At 47.4% G+C, this 22,235-nt stretch overlaps 1 protein-coding gene across 8 annotated transcripts; it reads right to left on the reverse strand.

Moving 5' to 3' along the window:
- Positions 1-655: 655 nt before the first annotated feature.
- On the reverse strand, positions 656-20,917 carry Znf746 (zinc finger protein 746). Of its 8 annotated transcripts, none has more exons than XM_046429830.2 (7): positions 20,661-20,917; positions 17,506-17,805; positions 17,292-17,418; positions 16,251-16,397; positions 5,064-5,255; positions 4,448-4,573; positions 656-3,400 (listed from the first exon to the last, which is right to left on the reverse strand). In XM_046429830.2, exons 1-7 carry the CDS (start codon positions 20,682-20,684, stop codon positions 2,304-2,306), a joined length of 2,013 nt encoding a protein of 670 aa, XP_046285786.1. In that variant the 5' UTR covers positions 20,685-20,917; the 3' UTR covers positions 656-2,303. The 8 variants fall into 8 exon arrangements, with proteins under 8 accessions (XP_046285786.1, XP_046285785.1, XP_046285790.1 ...); XM_046429829.2 differs by having other exon boundaries at positions 656-3,403; XM_046429834.2 differs by having other exon boundaries at positions 656-3,403; positions 17,292-17,373; positions 20,661-20,916.
- Between the last annotated feature and the right edge of the window lie 1,318 nt (positions 20,918-22,235).

The following is a 22,235-nucleotide window of genomic DNA, read 5'->3' on the forward strand; positions in this document are numbered from 1 at the left end:
CGGGCATGACATTGATTCCTGCACCTGGAGAGTGGTGAGGGTGTGAGGAGCAAGGGTGACTTGGAGGGCAAGCCCCAGCCGACCCAAACACAGGGCATGTGTGAAACACTGGGTTCAATCCTTAGCACCACATAAAAACTAAACAATAAAGGCATGCTGTCCGACTACCACTATACAAACAAAAAACTATGACCAAAATGAAAAAGACCAAAGACAGGAGACAAAATGTTAACAAGTCTGGTCAGTAGGAGCCTAAGTTAAATGCCACTTAGAGGGACTTTATTCTGAGACTACGATTATACCATAGGCACTACTTGTCCTTTGCCTCCCACCCAGCCAAGAAAAGATGAGGACAAAATAGCCAACATCCACTTCTTTGATATTCTGCATCTTTCCTCCTAGACTTCCTATTTGCATGTATAACGTCAAATTAAACTAAACTGCATAAGCCATGTTTATTTTCTGATGCAGTGTGATTTGATTGTCCCCAATGCCAGTTTATCTCCAAGGAATCAAATTTCTCGGGGACCTCCCATTCCTAGTTCTCAAAGATAGTTACCTCTTGGGGGCTCAAGGTGACTAAGCGCACAAGGAGGGTGCTGAGGAAGTAGACAGACAGCCCCTTGGCTGTCTGTTAGCAACAAAGACACAGGTCTAAGAATGGAACCCACCAAACTGCCTTGGTGCTGGTTAGGTTTTATTTTAACAGGATGTTTTCTGTTCATTTATTTTTCAAAATATCAGTTATATCAATATTAGAAGTGTAAACAGGTACAAAATATACAGTACATAGAAACATTTTTCTTAACTAGTCTATTCCTAATAAAATGCAGGACAGAGTGAATGAATGGATGCCATGGCCTCTCCTTGCAAAGAGAGGCAGGAACCCTTTTGGGCAAGAGGACCAAAGGCTGCTTCAAAAACCAGGAATGGATATGTGTGTGGTGGGGATAGCACTATGGTGGACAAGAAATCTGGGCCCATTTCTAATTCCACTTTGAAGACTTTTGAGGTGGGACTGAGCAAGCCACTCACATGTTACCAGCCTCCCAGGTTGCCTCCTGAGCAGCCCTAGTGTGTGAATGAGCGCACACACCAAAGAGGCCAGGTTCTCCAGGGCTGTGGAGCCAGATACTCCTCTGAGGCCTAAGGATCTGACTCACTGGGTGTGGGACAAGTCTTTTCAGAGGGAAGAACCCAAAACCTTTTCTCCCTTAAACTAAGGCTTCAGGAGGAACTGTGTCCCAGCTGTGGCTCTTCCTGGCTCCTGGCACACATTGTGTACTCAATGGCGAGAGGCTGAGATATGCCCCCTTTGAGCCCTTTTCATCTCCTCATTTCTATAAAGAAACAAGTACCTGTCCTGCTGCTTCCCAAAGTCAGGTATGATCAAGTGAGATGTGATGTGCAAGTACTCTGGAAATGAGACACTATAGGAGGGGCAGCACACCAGAAGCATCTGGGGTCTGGGCCGCTGGCTCCAGGCCTGGCTCTGCATAACCAGATGTGAGGGCTCCACGCTCAGCCTTGGCTCTTCACCTCCTCCAGACCTGACAGCTCCACATGGCTCTCCTTGATGGGGCCCAGGAGTCCCTGGGGGATGCTGTCAAGTGCTCTAGGACAGTACTGCAGATGGCATGGTGCAGAATAGGGAAAAGCCAGGCCAGTGCTTAGAGGCCTTCCAAGAGAGGCAGGCAAGCTGACCACTGCCTTGACTCTCCTGGTCTGGTCCTTCCTGCTGAGTGGAAGCTGGGGTTCCAGGTCCTGTACCCTTCTTTGCCCAGGCCCAGGAGTCCAAGGCCCAGACCTGCTGCCCAGTCAGACTAGTGACTCAACTCCCACAGACTGTGCTGTCTGGAGACCCATCCCTAGAAGTCCTGGGGCCAGGGGTATCCAGGGCCCTCCTCACCTCCAGGACCCCACCCAAAACCCTCCCAGCACTGCCATCAGACTCAGGAGACATGGCGGACACACACCCTGAAAAACAAAAGTGCACGACAAGATCTCAACTGATGCTGCTACTGTTTTCCAGCTTTTTCCTCAAGAATTAAAAAAGAAACAAGAACAAAAACCGGGTTTGCAGTTAAATTACTTGAAATTCTACTACGGTATGCAGTTTCACCATCAGAATCCTACTGTGTCTAGAGGTGGAGCGTTCCTCTTGTTCCAGTGATCAGTTCAGCAATGTGGGAATTTGGTTCTGCCAGTCTCCCTTTCTGCCTCTAGGCTTTCAACGCCACCCTGCTGTCTGCACTCAGGACTTTGTACATTTTAGCCCACGGGGGCTATGGTAGTGGTGGTGTTCACAGGTCGCCACCATCAGTGGGTCCTAGGACGCTTAGGCCACAAGTCCAGTCGGTCACGAGGTCTGTGGAAGCCAAGGGTCCTTTGGCTGCGGGGCTCTTGAAGGGGTCGGGGGGCCCGGTGGGCAGGGGCGGGAGCGGCTGCCCACGGGCCGGTGCTTTGGCCCCCGCGGCGTGGTTGCGCTGGTGCTTGCGGAGGTGGTCCTTGCGGATGAAGCTCTTGCCGCAGACGGTGCAGGTGAAGGGCCGCACGCCTGTGTGCGTTCGGTAGTGGTCGATGAGCTTGGAGCGCTCTGTGAAGCGCTTCTCGCACTCGGTGCAGGGGAAGGGCCGCTCGCCCGTGTGCAGCATGCGGTGGCGGATGAGGTGCGCGGGGCGCGTGAAGCAGCGGCCGCACTCCCCGCACCGCAGGGCGCTGCCGTCCCGCGCGCTGCCGCCCCCTGAGGTGGCCGTGCCCGCACCCGTGCCGGTGCCGGTGCTGGTGGCCGTGCCCGCGCCATCTGGCAGGCCGCAGCTGCGCTGGTGCGCGCTCAGGCTCACCTGCAGCTGGAAGCTCTTCCCGCAGGTGGCGCAGGTGAAGGGCCGGCCTCCCGGGGGCGCTGCAGGGTGCTTCTTCAGGCCGGGTTTGTGGCTGAAGCCTTTCGTCCGGCCAGGGTATTTACAGGGCTCGTTGAAGGGTCTTGGGGCCTGGCTAGGATCCAGGACGGCCTCTCCATTGTCTGGGGAGGAGAAAGGCAGCCCCTCTGGCACGGTCCTTGGGTTCAGGCCCACCGGAGGTTTACACCGGAAATTCCAGCCCCACCGAACCCCACCAAAGAGCCAGTCCCCGGCAGGGGTCTCCTCCTGGGCCACTGCAGGGCTGAGCTCTCCCATGTCCCTCTCAGGCCTGGCCGGCTCGCGCAGCCCCAACACGGGGTCCTGGCCAGGGAAGGAACTACCCTGGCTTTCCCAGGCTCCTTCTTGGACAGGACTAGGGAAAAACCTTGTGGCTTGGCCTGGTGCAAATAGAGTCCCATGGGCCTCCAAGTCGGTAGGATGCACAGGTGTGGCCACCACCTCCTCCTCTTGGACTTCTGTTTTAATTACAATTTTTACATCTGCTGAGAAAGACAGAAAGGCACATATCATCTTGGCCCTTACTCTTGAGGAATTAAGGATCTGATGCTTTCATTTAGAAGCACAGCAGCTATTTAGTCCTTGGGACGCTACTCTGGGCCCTCCTGGCCAAGCCTCAGGACCAGACTCTGCAGAGCACTCCACCATGGTGGTGAGGCTGTCCCATGACCCAGAGGAAACTGTGTCCCAGTGCCTTTGCTACAGCAAGGCAACCCCCAGATCTGCCCCCCAGCTTTTGTTTTCATTTTGGCTGTTAAGGCTAATCATGAACTTTCCTAAGAAAAGGAATTCTGACCAAAGGAGGCTACTGCCCAAGGGGCAAAGGCATAGGCATAGGTTTAGATAAATCTGAGATTGGGCTCTGCTTGTACCAGCTGTGGACATCAGGCATGTTTCCAACCAGCAGCTCCTCTGTGAATGTCAGATGTCAGGGGATTAAGCAAGATAACACGTCCAAGAAGCAGTCACCCAGTTAATGATGAGAATATTAGAGAATGAGTAGAGAATGAGTAGGAATGTATATAAAGGTACTGTAATTTCACATCCCAAGGTTTTATACATAGGGATCTTGGCTTTTAACATATTTTGGTGGGTGCTAAGATGACAGAAATTATAACTTGAGGTAGCATAACAGAAGAAAAAAACGAATACATAAGTTTGGTAAGTGATGCTCCCAATTCTGGCCTTCAGACACCTGTCTTTGGAAGGGCCAATACCTAAGAAGTGGTTTTAGCTTTGTTTTGTTTGCTTCTATGCCAGAGGAGCCATGTGAGTCTGGAGAGGAGATCTGTCCTTCAAGAAATCAGAACATTAGAATAGACTGCTTAACACCACATGAAAGAGAATGGTCTAAAACATGGATACTGCCAGGAAAGACTGCTCAAGCCTAAGCATTTGGAGGAGATAAAAAACAGAATTCAGAAATAAAATAATCATGAGATCACAGACACCCAAAGGTCAGGGTACCTCACCAATAAAAACAGGGCTCCCAGTGGAGGCATTCGCCTCCTCTCTCGCCACCCCCATACCTTCTGTGGAGGCTGCTGTGTTGAGCTTCAGTGTCCCGTCTGAGCATGCCGATGAAGGGTGGTGGGGAGGGAGATCTGCTTGCCAGGAAGTGGGTGGGATAGTGGTTGGAAAGTTGGAATGGACGCCTGCAATGAAGAGACCAGAGCCATGGTCAGGGGCAGAAAGAGTGCGGGGAGCAGAAGAAAACTGTGGAGGGGAGGGCAGCTAAACCCCAAGAGCCCCACAAGGACTTTTCTGAATGATCATGACAACCCAGCCTCTCTGATGTCAGAGCATGGGGAAGCTCAGATGTCACTGAGAAGGAGCCCTTTTCCAACAAGAGGCAGCTGTTGATGTCACTGCCTGAGGCTGGGGACAGGAAAAGCAGGCATGTGTTGGTCTAGATAACCTGCTAGGCCAGAAGAACACTCAGGAACAGTGTCACCAACCCCCAGAGGGCCTGTGAGATATGCTTCAGTCCAGACCCTTCCTCAAGGAAGGCAAACTTCTATACTAGTCAGACCAGATGTTCTGAGAGACCATAGCTCCCCACAGCCTCTCAGGAACCTCCCCCAGTTCTTGCCCTCAGTTTCTACAACTCATTCCTGTGTCTACTGCTCTGTCTTAGCCACTCACCTGAGGTAGCGTCTGTGGAGATGTCTCCTGTCCCAGAGTCCAGTTGGCTGAGGCCCCAGGGCTCCTCCCCAATATCTGGCTGCCCGGATGCCCAGGCCTCCACGCCCAGTGCCTGTGGCTCCTGCAGCTGGAGCTCGCCCTCCTGCTTGATCTGCATCAGAAGGTCAGGGGCAGGAACAGGGGGCCCCGAGCCTAGGAAAGGGAGAGTGTGTGAGTCCCTTGGCCCTGAGCTCATAAATATGCAGCCAAGGAAATGGACACATTGGCCTTACACAGGTTCAACAGCAAAGAGTCTGATGGGAAGGAAGGCAATAGCAAGTAGGGATTTTGGGCTGAAGCTAGTCCATGAGGAAGTCTGAGCTGCTCTAGGAAGTCCTGCTTTCACTTAAAACACAGGAGTGACGGATAAAACTGAACCTCAAATTCCTCTTCTCCCCAACTTTAACCCTCATATACATGGTTAAGTGACTCAAAAGAAAGAGTTCAGATGTATGAGTAAGAGTTCAGTCCAGAGTTGCTGTAGAAGACAAATGACCCCACAGCGTTGCTTTCATAGGACACAGGCCTTAGGGGCTGGGCTTTCATGTCCATGTGGTGCTGACCTGCTGCAGGCAGCCAGGATCTATAAGGCTCTGTCCTAAGTGAGATGGGGCCTAAGAAAACTCTAACCACTAAAGGGAGTTACTAGGAAGCTGCCCACCTGTCCAGGGGTGTGCGAGGGAAGTGACCCGTAAGACACTGGAGTTCAGCATCTACACAGAATTCATACTACCCACACAGTGCAGGTGCCCTATGCTGAGAAGCTCACTGAAAAGGTGCTGAGAAACCGAGGAGAACCCAGCACAGGCAAGAGCAAACCTGCCCCATGGGATTACCCCAACAACTCAGACTACAGGGTTCCCATACACACTAAAACTAGAGGAAAAATTAAAACTTACAGACCAGAATAGGAGCCAAACAGTCATGGGAGTCACTGGCAGACTTTGCTCTTAAGAACCATAAAAAAAAGGATAGGTTGAATGATACAGTAACATAAGTATGTCTAAAATATTCAAAGAAATAAAAGAAGGAGCAGAATCTCCAAGGTAAGGAGAGTAAATTATTTTTAAACAGGTAGATTTGAAAAAGAGTGAAATAAATTCTATAAATGACAAAAGCCGTTGTGGAAATTAGAAACTCAATAAATGGCTTAGCAGTCTGAACACAGCTGAAGAGAAAATCCATGAATTGGAAAAATGGATCTGGGGACATAACCTAGAGCAAAGCACTGGAGATAAAGAAATAGAAAATACGAAAGAGAAGTTAAGAGCCATGAAGGATAGAATAAGAAGTTCTAATAACCGGTGGTAGAAATTCCCGAAGTAGAGAACAAAGAAAGGGGCAAATGGAAGTAGGTAAAGAAAGAATGGCTGAGAATTTTCCAAACTTGAAGGCATTATGAACCCATAGTTTAAAGGGTTCATAAAACTATGGGTTCCAAGGTAGAAAATAAACACAAATAAATAAACAGACAACATTCAAGTGAAATGAAATAACAGCAAAAACAAAGAAAAAAATCTTAAAAAGTACTAATGAGAAAACAATAACATTCAGCCTGAAAGCAGATTTACTACAATAATCAGGACATCAGAGATAATGGAATATCTTCAAAAAGCTGAGAAAGCCATGCAAGGTGGTGCTTGCCTGTAATTTCAGCAACTTGGGAGGCTGAGGCAGGATCACAAGTTCAAATACTGTCTCAGCAATTTAGTGAGACCGAGTCTCAAAATAAAAACGCTGGCTTAGTGGTAAAGTGCCTTTGGGTTAAAAAAAAAAAAAGAAAAAAAGAAAAAGCTGAGAGGAAAATATCTGTTAACTCCTTTTATGAAGCTATTATAATTTTGATTATACAAACTAATGTATATGAAAAAATGTATAAAATAATCTCATTTATGAACACATATGAAAGATTCTAAATTAAAGAATTACAAATCAAATCCCATAATGTATTTTCAAAATAGAAAAAGAGATAACACTTTATGAGCAAATCAGGTTTATCAAGGATAAGATGAGACTAGAAAATATGGTAATATAATTCACAAAGTTAACAGTAATGGCAAAGACAATATGATCATCTTAACAGATGTAAAAGCAGCATCAAGTCTTCTTTCTGGCATATGGCTGGCTAGATGTGCAGAGAAACAGAGAAACTCCTTCCAGACTGGGACAGCTAAAAATAAAAATGCTGGGTAGAGTATAAAAATAAGAAAAAGGAAAAAAGAAATCAAAGTATGGATGACTTACAAATAAAGTAAGGAAAACAAACAGAGGCCAGAAACTAAGAAAGCCCTAGTTTCTACAGTAAATTAGTTTTTTTTTTTTTTAATTGGTTGTTCAAAACATTACAAAGTTGGAAATCCAGCTCCTGCCCAGGTCTGAGTGGCATGCTCCCATTAGGGAAGGAGTGTGGCAGGTCTAGGGTCAGGTGTGTGTGTGTGGGGCAGCTGGCTGGAGACACCCCACCACCCAACTGGCAACATTCCCAGCAGACTAAACTTACAACCCAAGCCCAAACTGCCACTCAGGGCACTGCCTGCCCTGTCCTTGGCTCCAAGCTGTGTGTGGGGAAGCATACTCCTGGCAGTGGCGCTCAGACCTCAGCATGGCAATAGAGCTGAAAATATAAAGAGAGGTTATAGAGGCAAAGATGAAAACCTCACGAATAAAAGATTGGAGAGAAAGGGGCAAGACAATATTCAAAGAGAGAACATTGCTAATTTCCTTGAACAAGTCCACACGTAAAGGTACTGCAGTGAAACTGCCAATTCTCAAAGACAAAGCCTTATTAAAAGCAGGCAGAGAAAAAAGGCAGATTACCTGCAAGATCAACAGCTGACTTCTGCAAAGCAACAGTCTCACAAGGCTAAGAGAAAATAATAGACCAGAATTCTGTCTTTCAAACAGGGATAGAATAAAGATTTTTTCAGACAGAAATAGACCCATATATAAGTACACTTAAACTGAAAGTTCATTACCAACATACCCACAAAAAATAACTCCCCACAAAGAAAAATTCTAAAGCTTCCTCTAAAAAAGGCAGCAAGGATCCACACACACAAGCTACCATGACCAGGGAAAAGATTTGGAGCAGCAGGGTCCCACGGGACAGGCAACTGGCAGAGGGGCTCAGTAGCTGCATTGTAAAATCTTGAGGAAACAGATGGAAGGATTCACCCCAATATGTCCAAAATGCTATTTCAACATACAATCAATACAAAATAAGATACCTTATATAGTTTTATACACACATCCTTCATATACATCTTTTTTTTTTGCACATAGTTTTCTAAATCTGGTCTACATTTTGTCCTTACAGCCCATTTCAAGTGCTCAATAGTTACCTGTAGCTGGTGGCTATAAATTTGGACAGTTAAAGGGCAAAGACTATCAGTCTGTAAATAAACAAAAAACACAGAAATATGCTGTTTACCAGAAAACTCACACCTGTAACAGAAGGATGCAGAAAGCAATATCACAGAATACAAGATAAACTAAACCAGAATTAACAACACAAAGTGATGTAGCTACATATCTTAGAAGAAATTGACTTTAAGAATACATAATAAAGCAAAACTAAAAGAACTCTGGAGAGGAATGGACAGATTGCCCTCACGGTAGGGGATTTTGATACATATTTTTCATAATTGGTAAATATCGCCAACTAAAGGTCATAGAACAACTAAACAACACTTGGCAAACCTGATCAAATGGACACAAGTAGAAACCAAATACAGGGAGCATACATGCTTCTCAAGCACATAGTGAGGAAGCAAAAAGAACACTCCAGGTTATAAAACAAATCTCAGCAAATTTTAAAAGATGAATATTTTACACACTGTCTTTTTTAATGATAATACAATTAAGTTAGAAGTCTTCAACTCCTCATATTTACTAAAATTTAAAACAAACAAACAAGCATTGCTTTCTAAATAATCCAAAGGTCTAAGGAAAAATCACAATGACAATTAGAAGATAACTGGACCCAGTGAGAAGAATATTATCTATCCAGACACATGGGCTGCAGGCACCATGGCACAGAGGACTTCTACAGCTTTGTGTGCGCTTAATAAGAGCTGCAAATTAATAGGCTAAACAGTTACTGCAAGGTGTTAGGAAAGAAATAACACCACCAACAAAATCCTTTAAAAAGTAGAAGACAATGACAAATATCAGAGTATAAATTACTAAAAGGGAAAATAAGGACAGAATACTGAGAGCATGAAGTTGGTCCAGTGAAGAGGAAATTAGACCAGTTCATCTCCAGCAAGCACATCAGGAAGAAAGGAGACAGCATCAGGAACCAAATGGAGAATGGAAAAGGGGAGGCAGTTTGGATGCAGCAGAGGTTAGAAAGGCAACAAGGCATTACAAATGTCATTCCAAGTAATCAGAAAATCCAAGAAACAAATCCCTAGAAAAATTACAACTTTCCAAAATAACCAGTGAAAAAGTAGAAACCCTAAATAGTCTAATAACTAAAATAAATTAAATGGATAGTCAAAATTTCCCCTACAAAGAAAACTGGAGGCTCAGGTGACTTTATTGGGATTTTCTACTAAATTTTCAAGGGTAGAAAATTCCAACATTACACAAACTCTCTGAAAATAAAAACAGAGGGCCTACATCAGAGCTTATATCTTTAATACCCAAATAATGCAGACAGTCTGAAAAAGGAAAATTATGAGCTTACTTCACTCATGAACAAAGATTCAAAAGTCCTAAGCAAAATGATCATAACAAGTCTGGAAATGTATATAAAGGTCATGATTATGTTAGGTTTACTCCAGGATTACAACATTGGCTTAACATTAGGAAATAATATAATTGACCTTATTAGAGTGTTAAGGAGAAAAATTATATAATCATCTCAATAAACACCAAGAAGAAAATAAAAAGCATTCTACAAATTCCAGTCACTGGGGGTTGGAAAGATGGTGAAATGAGACAGACATCATTACCCTAAGTACATATATAAAAACACCAATGGTGTGACTCTACTTTATGTTCAACCAGAGACATGAAAAATTGTGCTCTATTTGTGTAATATGAATTGAATTGCATTCTGCTGTCATATATAACAAATTAGAATAAATAAGTTAAAAAAAAATTACAGTCACTCCTGTTGGAAATACCTAGCAATTCAGAAATGGGGGAGACTTCTTCAGCCTGATAAAGGGGATTTGTAAATGAGACATTTAGTAAATGTTATTCTCACTGTGAAAAATTAAAAATTATTCTCTATAAAATCATGAATCCATAGGACACCTGTTATCATCACTTCTACTTAAGGATTTCCTGGGATTTCTCTGCCCAATAAAATAAGACAAAAATAAACCATAAAGATTTGAAATAAAAAAAAAAAAAATAGTCTTATTTCTCAAAGATGATATGATTAACTTTTCAGAAAATCTGAAAACCATTAGATAATTATTAGAAAAGTTATTAGTGCTAATGAGAGTTTTAGCAAGGTTCCTGTATAGAAATATCAATAAATAATACAACTGCCTTTTTATATACTATTAGGATTTTGAGGGAGCTGACCAATTACTATTTTCTTTCCTGTTGTGGCTCTTAAACTGAGAAAACAAATGAGGAAGGCCAGTGAAGTTAAGCTATTTTTATTAGTGATAATTTAGGATGTAGTTTTTATCTGTGCAGAAGGAATTCTTCATGCTGACCCTAAAACCAGAAGTAACCTGGGCCAGCATAGAGCCTGTCCCTTGCAAAGCAGCAGAGGGCACCTATCCCTGGGGGCAGCAGGCAATTGGACTGAGGAAGGGCAGGGGGATGGAGGTGGCACCTTGATTAAGCTGCAGCTGCAGGGAATGGTGTTCCCTGCCCCCAAGTAAAAGCAAGACTCCACCGACCACAGAGACTGAACAACAAACAAACAAACAAACAAAAAACAACTTAGGAATATAACTGACAAAAGAATGTGTAGACCTCATTGGGAGAAAATGATCTATTTTTATTTTTTGCAGTGTGGGGGATTGAACCAAGGGCTGAAGGCATGATATGCAAGCATTCTACCACTGAGCTACACCCTCAACCTACTTTTTGGGAGAAAATTATAAACCTTTGTTGAGACATCACAGAAATGGAGGGACTGAGGATAGTCAAGGATGATACGACTCAGTAGAGTGAAAGGTCAATTTTCTCCCAAATGTTTTGTAGATTGAAGTCAACTCCAACCATAACCCGAACTGCATTTTTCATGGTGCTTGATGAGGTAACTTGAAAGTTTCTCTAAATAGCAAAGGGAAAATGAGAACAAAGGGCTAGTGATAAACAACCAGGGCTCTCCCTCAGATCACCACAAAATCCATTCCTAGCGGATTAAGAACTTACACATGAAAGGCAAGAATAGAAAACCTCTGGTAGGAAATGAGACGTGTATTATGACCTCTTTCTTGGTTGGGCAGTATTCTTAACTGGAGAAGACATACAAAGGATGAACCATAAAGCAAAAGACTAGAAGATCCAAGAACACGGAAGTGAAAAGCATCTGCACTTTAAAATATACCACAGGCTGGTGCTGCGTGCTCGCCCAGCATGCAGCCCTGGGTTCCATCCCCAGCAACACGAGGAAGCATAAACAGAGAACCTACCATCAACACCACAACTGACAGCAAGATTCATATCCAGAATATGTAAAGAAGTCTTACGAATTTAAACAACTTTAAAGAAAAGTGGACAAAAGATATTTCACAAGAAAATAAATAGCGGATATAATGATGAAGCTTCCTAATTTTGAAAATGCAAATTTAAATCACAATTTTTCAACTATTTCAACTTCTACCAGATGGGCAGAAATGGAAATGGCATTTCAAAGCCAGTGAGAATAAGATATGGTAGGAATCCCCAGGCCCTGCTGGGGAGGGTGCTGACTGGTATCCCCACTTCAGAAACACTTCGTCATTACCAGGTGATGGTGAGCACACCACCTCTCCTACAACCCCGGCACTCCTGGGTCTACACCCATGTCTGTGTATCTAGGGACTTTTATATACGCACAAGAATTTTCACAACAGCATTGTCTTGAAGTAAAAGAAAGAAAGAACACAAACACCCACCAACAGTAGAAGGAACAAATGTGTTATAGTCATAAAACAGAAAACTATGAAGTGGTGAAAGTCATGAAAATGAATGAACTACAACTGCACTACGCCAACACAGACACTCAGGCGCATGATGTCAGGTGGGAAAAGCAAACTCAAGAACATGCGCGATAAGACTCCATTCATAAATAGTTCAACAGGCAAAAACTAAACAATGTTACTTAGGAATATGTACAGAGGAAATAAAAATGTAAAGAAGGCAAATGGCTGATGAGCTCTGTTTCTGAATTTTCTATTAATCTGCAAGAGGAAGGCAGGGACTGTGGTTGGGGAGGCATGATGGGCTCTGAAGGTTCTGGCCGGGCTCTTTGTGTGCTGGATACTGGGAACTGTGTTGACTAGCACTCCACCCATTATGTGAGTTTTATTTACTATTATGTATAATACAGAGTAACAAAAAAACCTAGGCACTATTTAAAAAGAGGGGAAAAAAATCTAGCATTTGGCACAATATAACATTTATTCATAATAAAAACTGTTGGCTAGCCACAAACAGAAGGACATGCCTTTAAACTAAGAGAATCTTCAAATGTCTATGGAAAAAAATCAAACTTAATGTGGAAACTCTAGAAATATATGTCATCCATAGATGAGGATGCTATCATTCTACTATTCTTCAATGTCCTAGCCAGACTGTTACACAAACAACAACAACAACAACAAAAAAACAAAATCAAAATCAGAGATGACAGGTGCGCTACTCTGGAGGATGTAATTGTATATGTAACAAATCCAAGAGCCTCTAAATAGATATTTCTCTCTGCCTAATGAGAGAACACATTTTCTTTCACTAAACCCAAGCCAATAGCATACCTGACCCAGTAACAACCATAAAACATGTAATCAATTCTACAAATCTGACTTAGGAGAGAAACTGTAACTATCAGGAGAAATTGTAAAACCTTATTCAACCACACAGAGAAATCTTTGGTAAGTGTTCCCATGAAGAGCAAGGCTCAATATTTTTTTAAAAAATATTTTTATTAGTTGTTAATGGACCTTATTTTATTTACTTACTTATATGTGGTGCTAAGATTCGAACCCATGCTAGACAAGCGCTCTACCATTGAGCCACAACCCTAGCCCAAAGCTCAAAATTTTAATGGTAGCAATTCCCTAACATTAAATTGTAAATGCAATTCCAACAGGATTTTCTTGAGAACTTGAAGTGAATATTCTGAAATTCATACAGAAGAGAAAAGATCTAAGAATAGCCAAGAAAAACCTTGAAGAATAAGCAGGGAATGCTTGGTTTGCTAGATTGTGAGGAATATTATGAAGCTGAGAGAGTGTCCTAGAGAGGGACCGACAGAAACCACAGAGCCCAGGAACAGCCTCAAGCACACATGAAACCCTGGCTCAAGACAGAAGCTGTGCTACAAACCAATGGAGAAAGACACATGGCAAACTGCTGGAAAAGCCGACATCTTTGTGGGGAAAACATGTAAATTTTCCCTTGTAGCCTATACAAATATTAATTCTAGAATGGATTGAAGAATTAAATTTGGAAAGCAAGACTTTAAAAGTTTTATAAGAAAATATAACAGAACACCTTTCTGACTTTGGATGAGGAAGGCAAGGATAGCCACAAAGAAAAAGCACAGGTCATAAAGGAACAGACTGGCAGGTATGCCTACCAAAAATCAACACGTCCGCAGAAGAACTGCAGAGCTCAAAGATCTGCCAGATTAGGGGCAGATGAATGTAATGCACATAGTGGATGAGGATCAGCACCTAGAACACAAACAAGGATGTCCAGAATCAATACAAAAGTGAAAAAGGACTGGGTAGAAAATACAGAAAAAAAAACAATTCACAGAAGAAACCACATCACCTTATGAAGAGGATGCCTGACTTCATTATCAGTCGGGAAAATACAAATTAAACCAAGAAACCACTGTGCCTCCATCCAACTGGTAAAAAATGATGTAAAGTGGGCAAAGATGTGAGAAAACAGGTGCTTCATAGCTGCTCAAAAAGAATCTGTGGTGACCATCAGGAAAGCGGCGTGGCAATGGCAGAGGGGAGGACAGTGTGCCTGAGCACTCCTGGGCTCATCCCTAGCACTAAAAACAAAAACCAAGAATCATTTTCAGCTTGTGGGCCATAGGAACAATTGGCCTAGGTTTCACCCATGAGCCACAGTTTGCCAATCTCTGGCCTAGTCAGGTAATGCCAGGGATTGCTGGGCAATGCTGGGTGCTCACTTGACATTGCTGGTTGGGAGAATCAGGTGAGACCAGTAGCAGGCTTGCAGACAGGTACCTGGGTGCAGATGCACAACGGGCAGGCAGATTTCCCCAGAACTGTGCTTCTGCCAGATGGGTACAGTGAACAGAGGAGGAACAGAGAGTTGAGGCTGTACAAAGGAGACCACTGCAGATGGCCACAGAGGGAAGGGAGGATGGGCCAGGATGGCGAGAAGGTGGGAGGGTTCAGGGCTCACAGCTTCCTGAGGTTAAGGGCCCGGGGCACTCAGGCTCTAGAGAGAGAGAACTGGAAAGATGGAAGGCAGGGGGTGGTTAGAAGGGGTGCTGTAACTGTCATCGACAGTCAAAGGTCGGCCATGTGGGGCAGAGAAGAGCCGGGGACCCTCCATGTGGATGCTGCCATTGCCAAGAGTAAAGGCAGAAAGAGTGACAAGGTGGAAAGGGGGATCCCCAGAGATCTGAGAGACCTGAGCACCTGGGGCAGGGTTTACAGAGCAGGGAAGGGAAGCCAGCAGAGGGGCAAAACTGAGGAGCAGGATACCTCCTCCTGCAAGCCCTGTGTCAGAGGGACATGGGGAAGAGGACAAGAGAATTGCAGAGAAGCAAGAACAGGCAGGAACACTCAGGATCCAGCAGGACTTGCTAAGCACTGTGGAGGAATTCATAGAAGACAAAGAAAAAGGGACATGAAGCCTGACAGAGGCAGGGACAGGCCAGATGAGGGTGGGGGACAGTAGGGGTCCTCCCTAGTGCTTGCACTGAAGGGCCACATGGGACTCCTATCAGACAATGGGAGTCTGAGTGCTGAAGGGGTTTTGATGGCTACTGGGGTCCCTCCGGGCTCTCATTCGCTCTTAATTAACGATGGTGTGGGAGCTTGGGAAGGCCCTGCAAGTGTTACAGAGAAAATAAAACCAGCCACATGAACCCCCCCACCCAGATGTGGAAGCTGGAGGCTGCCTGTGACCTGTAGTTGTTCCATGTGGATAGTGCTCTGCTCCTGGTCACCTTTCTATACTTCAACCATCAGCACAGTCCTCAGCACCTAGAAGACTTTCAAAATACATTGCTAAACTAAACCACTGAGTGCATTAGCAGAAGCTGGTCACAAGGTCAGTTCTGTATGTGCTTTTGCCTTTGATAAAATGAAAATCTAACTGAGATGAAGCAACAAACACATAAGACACAAATAGTGCACATGAGTTGGCCACAGGAAGACAGATTCTGAGTCACACAGTGTTGAAGGAAGGGAACCGTGGGACGATCAAGGTAGGAAGCAGGGATGGAACAGAGACAGGGTCTTCCTGGCCAGAGAACCCAGCAAGGTCTTCCCCTCAGGAATGTGGTTTTTCTCATGTGTCCCCTGTCCTTTTCTGAACTTTCAAATATGCTGACTGGCTCCAGGGAAATCTGAGACACTGATATCTAGCATTCACATTCACCTTAAATAAATTCATGAATTTTATAACATTGGACCACACAGCTTGCCAACAGGATTCCGTTGTCCAGCTGGGAATAGACTTAAAGGCAGCCAGTGGATGTTGCAAAGCTCTGGATGAATTCTGTGTTCAACAGATTCTTCCTTTCTCTGCCCAAATCCTCTACTCTCTTCTCATCATTCCATGTGGCTGGCTGGCTGGCTGGTCTGCCCGTTTCCATGTGGAAGGCACTAGCTTCCAGAGTGCCAGCTGAGTAGGTTAGAGGTTATAGATCGACTACAGAAGGCAGACTTCACACACCCATCTCATGTTTCTCCAGTCTCTCTGGAAACAAGCAATTAGCATCCCTAGCCCGCTACTTTTCTGCTTTCATCCAATCACCTGGTTTCTCCCTGGCCTTCTCCCACCCTTCACCTGGACTGGGGTCCACAGGAACGTCTGGAACCTTGGGGCCAGCACGACGCCAGGTGCAGGGCTCCTTGCCTTGTTCAATCTGGGAGAGGACTTCAGGCTTGGAGATGGCATAGTCTGAGGAAAGACAGGAAGGTTAGCTTTGGCCATGTTCCTATCAGAGCAAGGGAAAGGCAGCTGGAAAATCAAGAAAGGTCTGGAAATTAAATGTCTGGGTTGGTACAGAGCAATAGTTCTCAAAGGTGGGCAACTTTGCTAGAAAGCTTGATCATCTTGTATAGTCTAGGAGAGGTGCTGCTGGCATTTGCTGGGCACAGGGCAGGGCTGGTTTGAACATGTGACAGCACAAAGGACAGCCCCAGCCAACCAAGAGTTACCTGGCCCTGTGTCAGCAGTGCTGGGCATAAAGCCTCCACAGGAGCCAACAGCTCAGGTCTGCACTCTAGAGCGCAACAGCACGCCGGTGCCCATTCCCTTCCTCACCAAGGACACCTCATCGCCCTTTATTCTGAGGTCATAGAGAGCTCATCTTGAGCTGGAAATGGGCCCAGGAGGCAGAATCCAGGCCCTTCCCAGGCAGTGACCCTTAAGTCTGGGACAGCAAGGCTTTGGGCAGGGGAAAATGCTTGCTGTAGGAAGCAAGATCTGCCCTATTCTCCATGGACCCTGAAGAATTATAACATAAAGGGCAAAAGCTCTGCAAGAGAAGGTAAAGCAAGTCCTTCTTCAATATGTGGTCAATTAGAGACTGGACCTGAGAGCAGAGGAGTTCCTGCAATCTACATCTCAGCAGTTACCTCCACAGTCTAGGCCCTGTTAGGAAAGGGACCTTCATCTTCCTCACTCTGCCACTCCACCAGGCAGAAGGGGGAGTCTGACTATCACTAGCATCATCTTTAGGAGGAGGAAGACAACTCCCTTGCTCAAAGTATCTAGGGGTTTACATGTCACTGAGATGAAAACAACCAGCAGAAAGAGATTGGGGACTTAGAAGGGAGTGCCAGGCCTTACCCAGGGAGACCAGTGTCTCATAGTTGCCCCTCATCACATGCTTGTAGAGCTCCTTCTGCCAGTCCTCCAGTTTGCCCCACTCCTGCTCGGAAAAATACACGGCCACATCATCAAAGGTCACGGGCACCTGGAACCACAAGTGTCACACTCGCTCACCCACACACTTACAGGCACAGCCCCGAGGGCTCCCAACTCCAGGGCACCCAAAGGCTACCTTGGGGACCTCCCCCTTGCTGCCAGGGGGCAGCCGAAGGATCCAGAAGTTCCTGTTGCGCAGCAGGTTCTCCACATTCTCCAGCCGCCGCTGCAGCAGCCCGTACTCCTGCAGCAGGGTCCCCAGCACTGCCCACTTGCCCTCCAGCTGGTTGCCGAACTCCACGGCCGTCTTCTCACAATCAGCCAGCTTCTTCTCAGCCATCCCTGTTCGACCTTCTAGGGAAAGCAAGCGGGCAGCCTGCGATTCGATCTTCCTCTCCATGGCCTGAATTGTAGCTGCCATTGTCCATGGAGAAATCTTTCAAAAGAGAAACCAGCGTCACTCATTGCATTCACTGTATCTATGACCCCACCTCCCTAGGCATGGGAGGCAGGCTGAGAGCAGGGAGCCCATGTTTGTGGGAAGTGGGAATCTCCTGTCTCATGTGCCAGATCTCAACCTGGAGATCACCTCCTTTGGGAATCTCAGATCTGGCCCGTGGCTGTGGTGCCTTGCTTCCAGCCCCTAGAGCACATGGCAGAATCCCATCTTGAAGCTCACCACCCTATCTGGCCATTTCCTGCAGGGCTGACACCATGAGGCCTTGGAGGCGCACTGCAGCTTTTCACAGCACAGTGCTCGACACACAGCAGGCGCTCAGTGTGATTTTGCAAAGTAAACAGTGACTTAGCATTGCTGGGGTGTTTTAGTGGAGAAATGGTAAACTGCAGATTTACTAGAGCCCAGCCTGCACTCCCGGCACCCACAGGAACTGTACTGCCGATGACCCAGCAAAAAACCCCCAGCTGTTCCACTGAAACCACACAAACAAGAGTGTTGCTCAATTCTTTTTTTTAAAGCACCTCCTGTCCCCTTTTAACAAGACAGAAAAATCTAATGGCCAATTCCCCTAAGACAATCTGATCTTGTCCCTCACTCCATGCAAGCTAGGATTACCATTACTGCAACTTCATTAAGCTAGTTGGATTTTTTTCACACTACCTGAGCCTCCTGAGATTCTCTTTCCCTCCTGGCTCCTACCTTTCCCAATGTAAAACTGATAGTCTCAAGACCTTTTTGTAGCTGTAAGAAATGAGTGACATGCCCTTGAGTCTGGTGAGGAAGGTAGACACCGAGCAGAATATAGAAGATAGCAGAAGATAGAACACACGGCTCTATTAGATACTGGACCTTAGTCATACTTTTAAATGTGCAGCAAAAGTCAAAAGATACGGAGCTTCCCTGTCAATGGAAATGGCCACACAGAGGCTTGACCGACTAGCAGATGGGGACCATGAAAGAAGCACACATTTGTGGACTATCTGCCCACTACAGTCTGAGGCAGGGAGGAGTCATGTTATGGAGGCTTTCTCTGGTGACAGTAGATGGATGGATGACTTTCTGGAAAAGCATTCCTAAGCAAAATGTTGGCAACTACTTGCAAAATAAAGTGACTTCTAGGAACCATATGTGGATTAATTTGGAGTGTGTTCTTGAGAATCAGAACATGGAAGGACACCTCAGAAAAAGGGACAAAAGGAAAGTGCTACAGGAGGCCAAAAAAAAGAAAAGAAAAAAACCCTGCCCAGATGTTACTTAAAAAAAAAAAAGTTCTCTGGCTGTCTGAAAGGATGGACTCTGAGCCTCACTAAGGTAGGACTTTAGCTGGTCTCAGAGGTGGAGTATGGATGGGCAAAGGGATGTTTGACAGGGAAAGACTGCCATGGGAGGGGCCCTGCTCTCAAGGAGTGTGTGGTGCAGTCCTGCTGGTGCTTTGGGGGTTGGCTGGGCTCTGAGCTTGGTAATCCTCCCTTCACCTCCAACTCCTCCTTGGGATCAACCTTGCCATATATCCTTGCCCCTCACTACCTGCTCTCCGTCCCCTGAAATCCCATTATGTTCTAAATGCACTGTTAGAATCTTCCTGTTGCATGAAAAGGGCACCTGTGCAAACTCCAACATCATTAATATCTTTGATAGTTGAACAATGGTGCAGTCTTCTTATCATTTTCATGTGGCTTGGGAGGTGGGAACTGTGCTCTGTTGAGGTCCACAGCCTCACTAGTGGGAGTGTGAAGTAGCTCTGCTGCCTTAGCTACCAGCAGGGAAACCCAAACTCCACTTAAGATGAGCTGCTGGTCTAAGCAGCAGCCAAATCCCTCAGCGGTTCCCACCCACATGACAAAGTCCAGGCCTTTCAACCCCTTCCAATTCTCTGCAGCCTCCTATTAAACTCATCTCTTCCAAGATCATGGACTCTTTCTGTTCCTGGGGTCTGTCTCTCTGTGCCTTTGCCGGAGCCTCCTCCCTTCCTGGAAAGCTCCCTGGGTCTAGCTCAGTCTAATGAAACACTAGCCTCCCGCAAAAGCCCAGTTCAAATCACAGAAGAGCAAAATACTGGGCCAGGATGGTCGCTGCTTCTGCTCCTGCATTCCCACGGTATGCTTCCACCTGGACACTGCGCTCCCCCTTTTCTGTTCTGCACGATCCTTACGGTGTACCTGTCTGCTTCCCCAGCACACACCAAGTCCTTGAACACAGAGCCACTGTCTCCCCACACTTTTTAGCTGTGTGATCATGGGCAAGTTAACTTCTCTGGGCCTCCGGTTTTTCTTTTGTACGGCAGAGATAATAACAGTACCTACCCCATAGGTCTGCAGTGAGGACAAAATAATGCCTAAACAGGGCTAGGTGCAGTGCCTGGCTCGACAAACACAGCAGCCCTCCCGCGCTGCCCGGAGCGAGCTGGGCACGTAGTGGGTGCTCAGTGTCTGCGGAATCGACGCCGGACACCTCCCAGGTGCCACCAGGCCGCTGGGGGGAGCTGGGGGAGGGAAGCTTGGGCCGAGCGCTAGGCAGAGAAAGAAGCCCGGGGCGGGGGGGGCGCGGGGACCAAGGGGACAGCGGCCGGGTCGGGGGCAGGAAGCCCCGGAAGGCTACGGGAACTCGGCGCCGGGCGGCCGTTCCCCCTGCCTGGCTCGGCCCGCGGTGCGGGGCCCGGGCGGCGGGCGCCGTAGGCCCCGGCGGACCCTGCGCCCCGCTCGCCCGAGCCCCAGGCCCCGCGGCCCGGCCCGGCCCCCGGAACCCCTCCCCGGGGCCTGCGGCGCCGTGAGCTGGGCCCGGGCGGCCCGGAGCCCCGAGGCCGCGCGTCCGAGCGCGCGGGCCGCCCTTACCGGAGCCGCGGCCGCCTCGGCCATGGCCCTGCGCTGTCCGGCCCGGAGGAAGTCGCCGCCGCCGCGCGCGGCCCCACGAAGGCCCGGCCGCCGGTCTTCTCGGCAGGCGGCGCCGGCCCGGCCCTGCCTTCCCCGCCGCGCTCCTCGGTGGCCGGCCTGCCTCCGCTCCGCCCGCAGACGCGCCGCCGCCGTCAGCGCCCGGCCGGTCCACACTGCATCCTGGGAGCCGGCGCCGCGGCCCGGCCGACGAAGGCCCGTGAGGCTTCCTGGAGGCAGCGCGGCCGCACAGCCCCACCTGCAGCCCGAGCGGCGAACGGCAGCGCGCGCCGCCGCGCCCCGCCCCGCCCCGCCCCGCCCCCCGCGGGGCCGCGACCCCCGCCGCCCCCGCCCCGGCCCGGGCCCGGACGCGCTCCGCGGACCCGCGGCCGGCGCGCGCTGGGTCACGCCCGCCGCCCGCCGCCCGGCCCGAGGGACTCGTTGCTAAAAGTCCCGTCCCGGCTCGAGGCACCGCGCGGGCCCGGCCGGCGCGAGCTGGGGCCGCCCAGGGCCTCCCTCGGCCCTGAGCCTCCCGGGTGCCCGCGGCCCGATCGCCCGGGGACTCGCGCGGCTGCGGGAGCCGCGGGGACGTGGCTTTGTGTGGTGGACAGCGGTAGCTCCCGTCTGTCTTTGCTCTGAAAGGCGACACGTACTTCCAGCCGCGGGGAGATGCTTGGGTACTTCCCGGTGGGCAGCCACGTGGGGCTTCCTATAATGTTTATTATAGGAAATGTCTTTAGTGGAAGGAAAAACGAGACACGACACCACCATTTAAAATTATTTTGGCGAAGGACTTGGTATGGAAAGACGTTCGTGATGTATTGAAAAGTCTGTACAGAATGATTCGATTTTGTCTTAAAACGTGTGTACAATAGCTTGGGCATATACAGTGCACCCTGTTTATGGGATGTACACACATGCATGTATGTAATGTTTATATGTCACATGCATGATATTTTATACATAACAGGTTGGGAAGCATGTACATTAACATAGTCTAAACATTTTTTCTTTATTATTGAGACAACAGGCCATATATATCTAACTTTTTTCAACTCTTGTTTCTATTTTGTAATTAAAAGAATATGTATTTTTATCAGGGGGAGAAAACTCCTTAAGCAGTAAAGGTGAGCAGCGGGTGGAAGGAATGCGGTGTGAGGCCTCCGCATAATGGCCTGGATGTATTTATTGTCTTTCAGAATTGCTTGTGCTCAGGGGACTTCCCCAGGGAGGAACCTGCTCACCATGTGGTCCAGCAGCTGGGATCTCTATACTTATCCTCTCTCTTTGGCCTCAACCCCACCGGGCCAGCAAGAGAGGGTCTTATCCTAGATTCATTATTTGTGTATGAATAAGGAATTGGCCAGGGAACTGTCCTGGGGGAAGTCCTTGCTGTTAGGGGAGGCCTGACTTTCCTTTCTCCCTTGCTAATGCAGGGGTTTCCTGAGGCCTCCCAGGTCCAGGGGGTTGTCCCTAAGTGTAGGGATTTCCTGCCTGGAGAGCCCTGCCTTTTGAGTAAATCCTTGAAAGTTAAAGTCA

The sequence above is a fragment of the Marmota monax genome, unplaced genomic scaffold, assembly GCF_021218885.2.
Source record: "Marmota monax isolate L192 unplaced genomic scaffold, Marmota_monax_Labrador192_F-V1.1 WCK01_AAM20220418_F8-fsc00193, whole genome shotgun sequence".
Lineage (NCBI taxonomy): Eukaryota > Metazoa > Chordata > Mammalia > Rodentia > Sciuridae > Marmota > Marmota monax.

What these genes read in the sequence shown, in the direction of transcription:
- Znf746 (XM_046429829.2), bottom strand. Translation starts at nt 20,684, where the DNA reads ATGGCCGAGGCGGCCGCGGCTCCG. An exon ending in CCGAGGCGGCCGCGGCTCCG is followed by an intron (nt 17,806 to 20,660) that starts GTAAGGGCGGCC and finishes CTCTTTTGAAAG; the next exon opens with ATTTCTCCATGGACAATGGC. An exon ending in CTCCACAGACGCTACCTCAG is followed by an intron (nt 4,574 to 5,063) that starts GTGAGTGGCTAA and finishes TCTTCATTGCAG; the next exon opens with GCGTCCATTCCAACTTTCCA.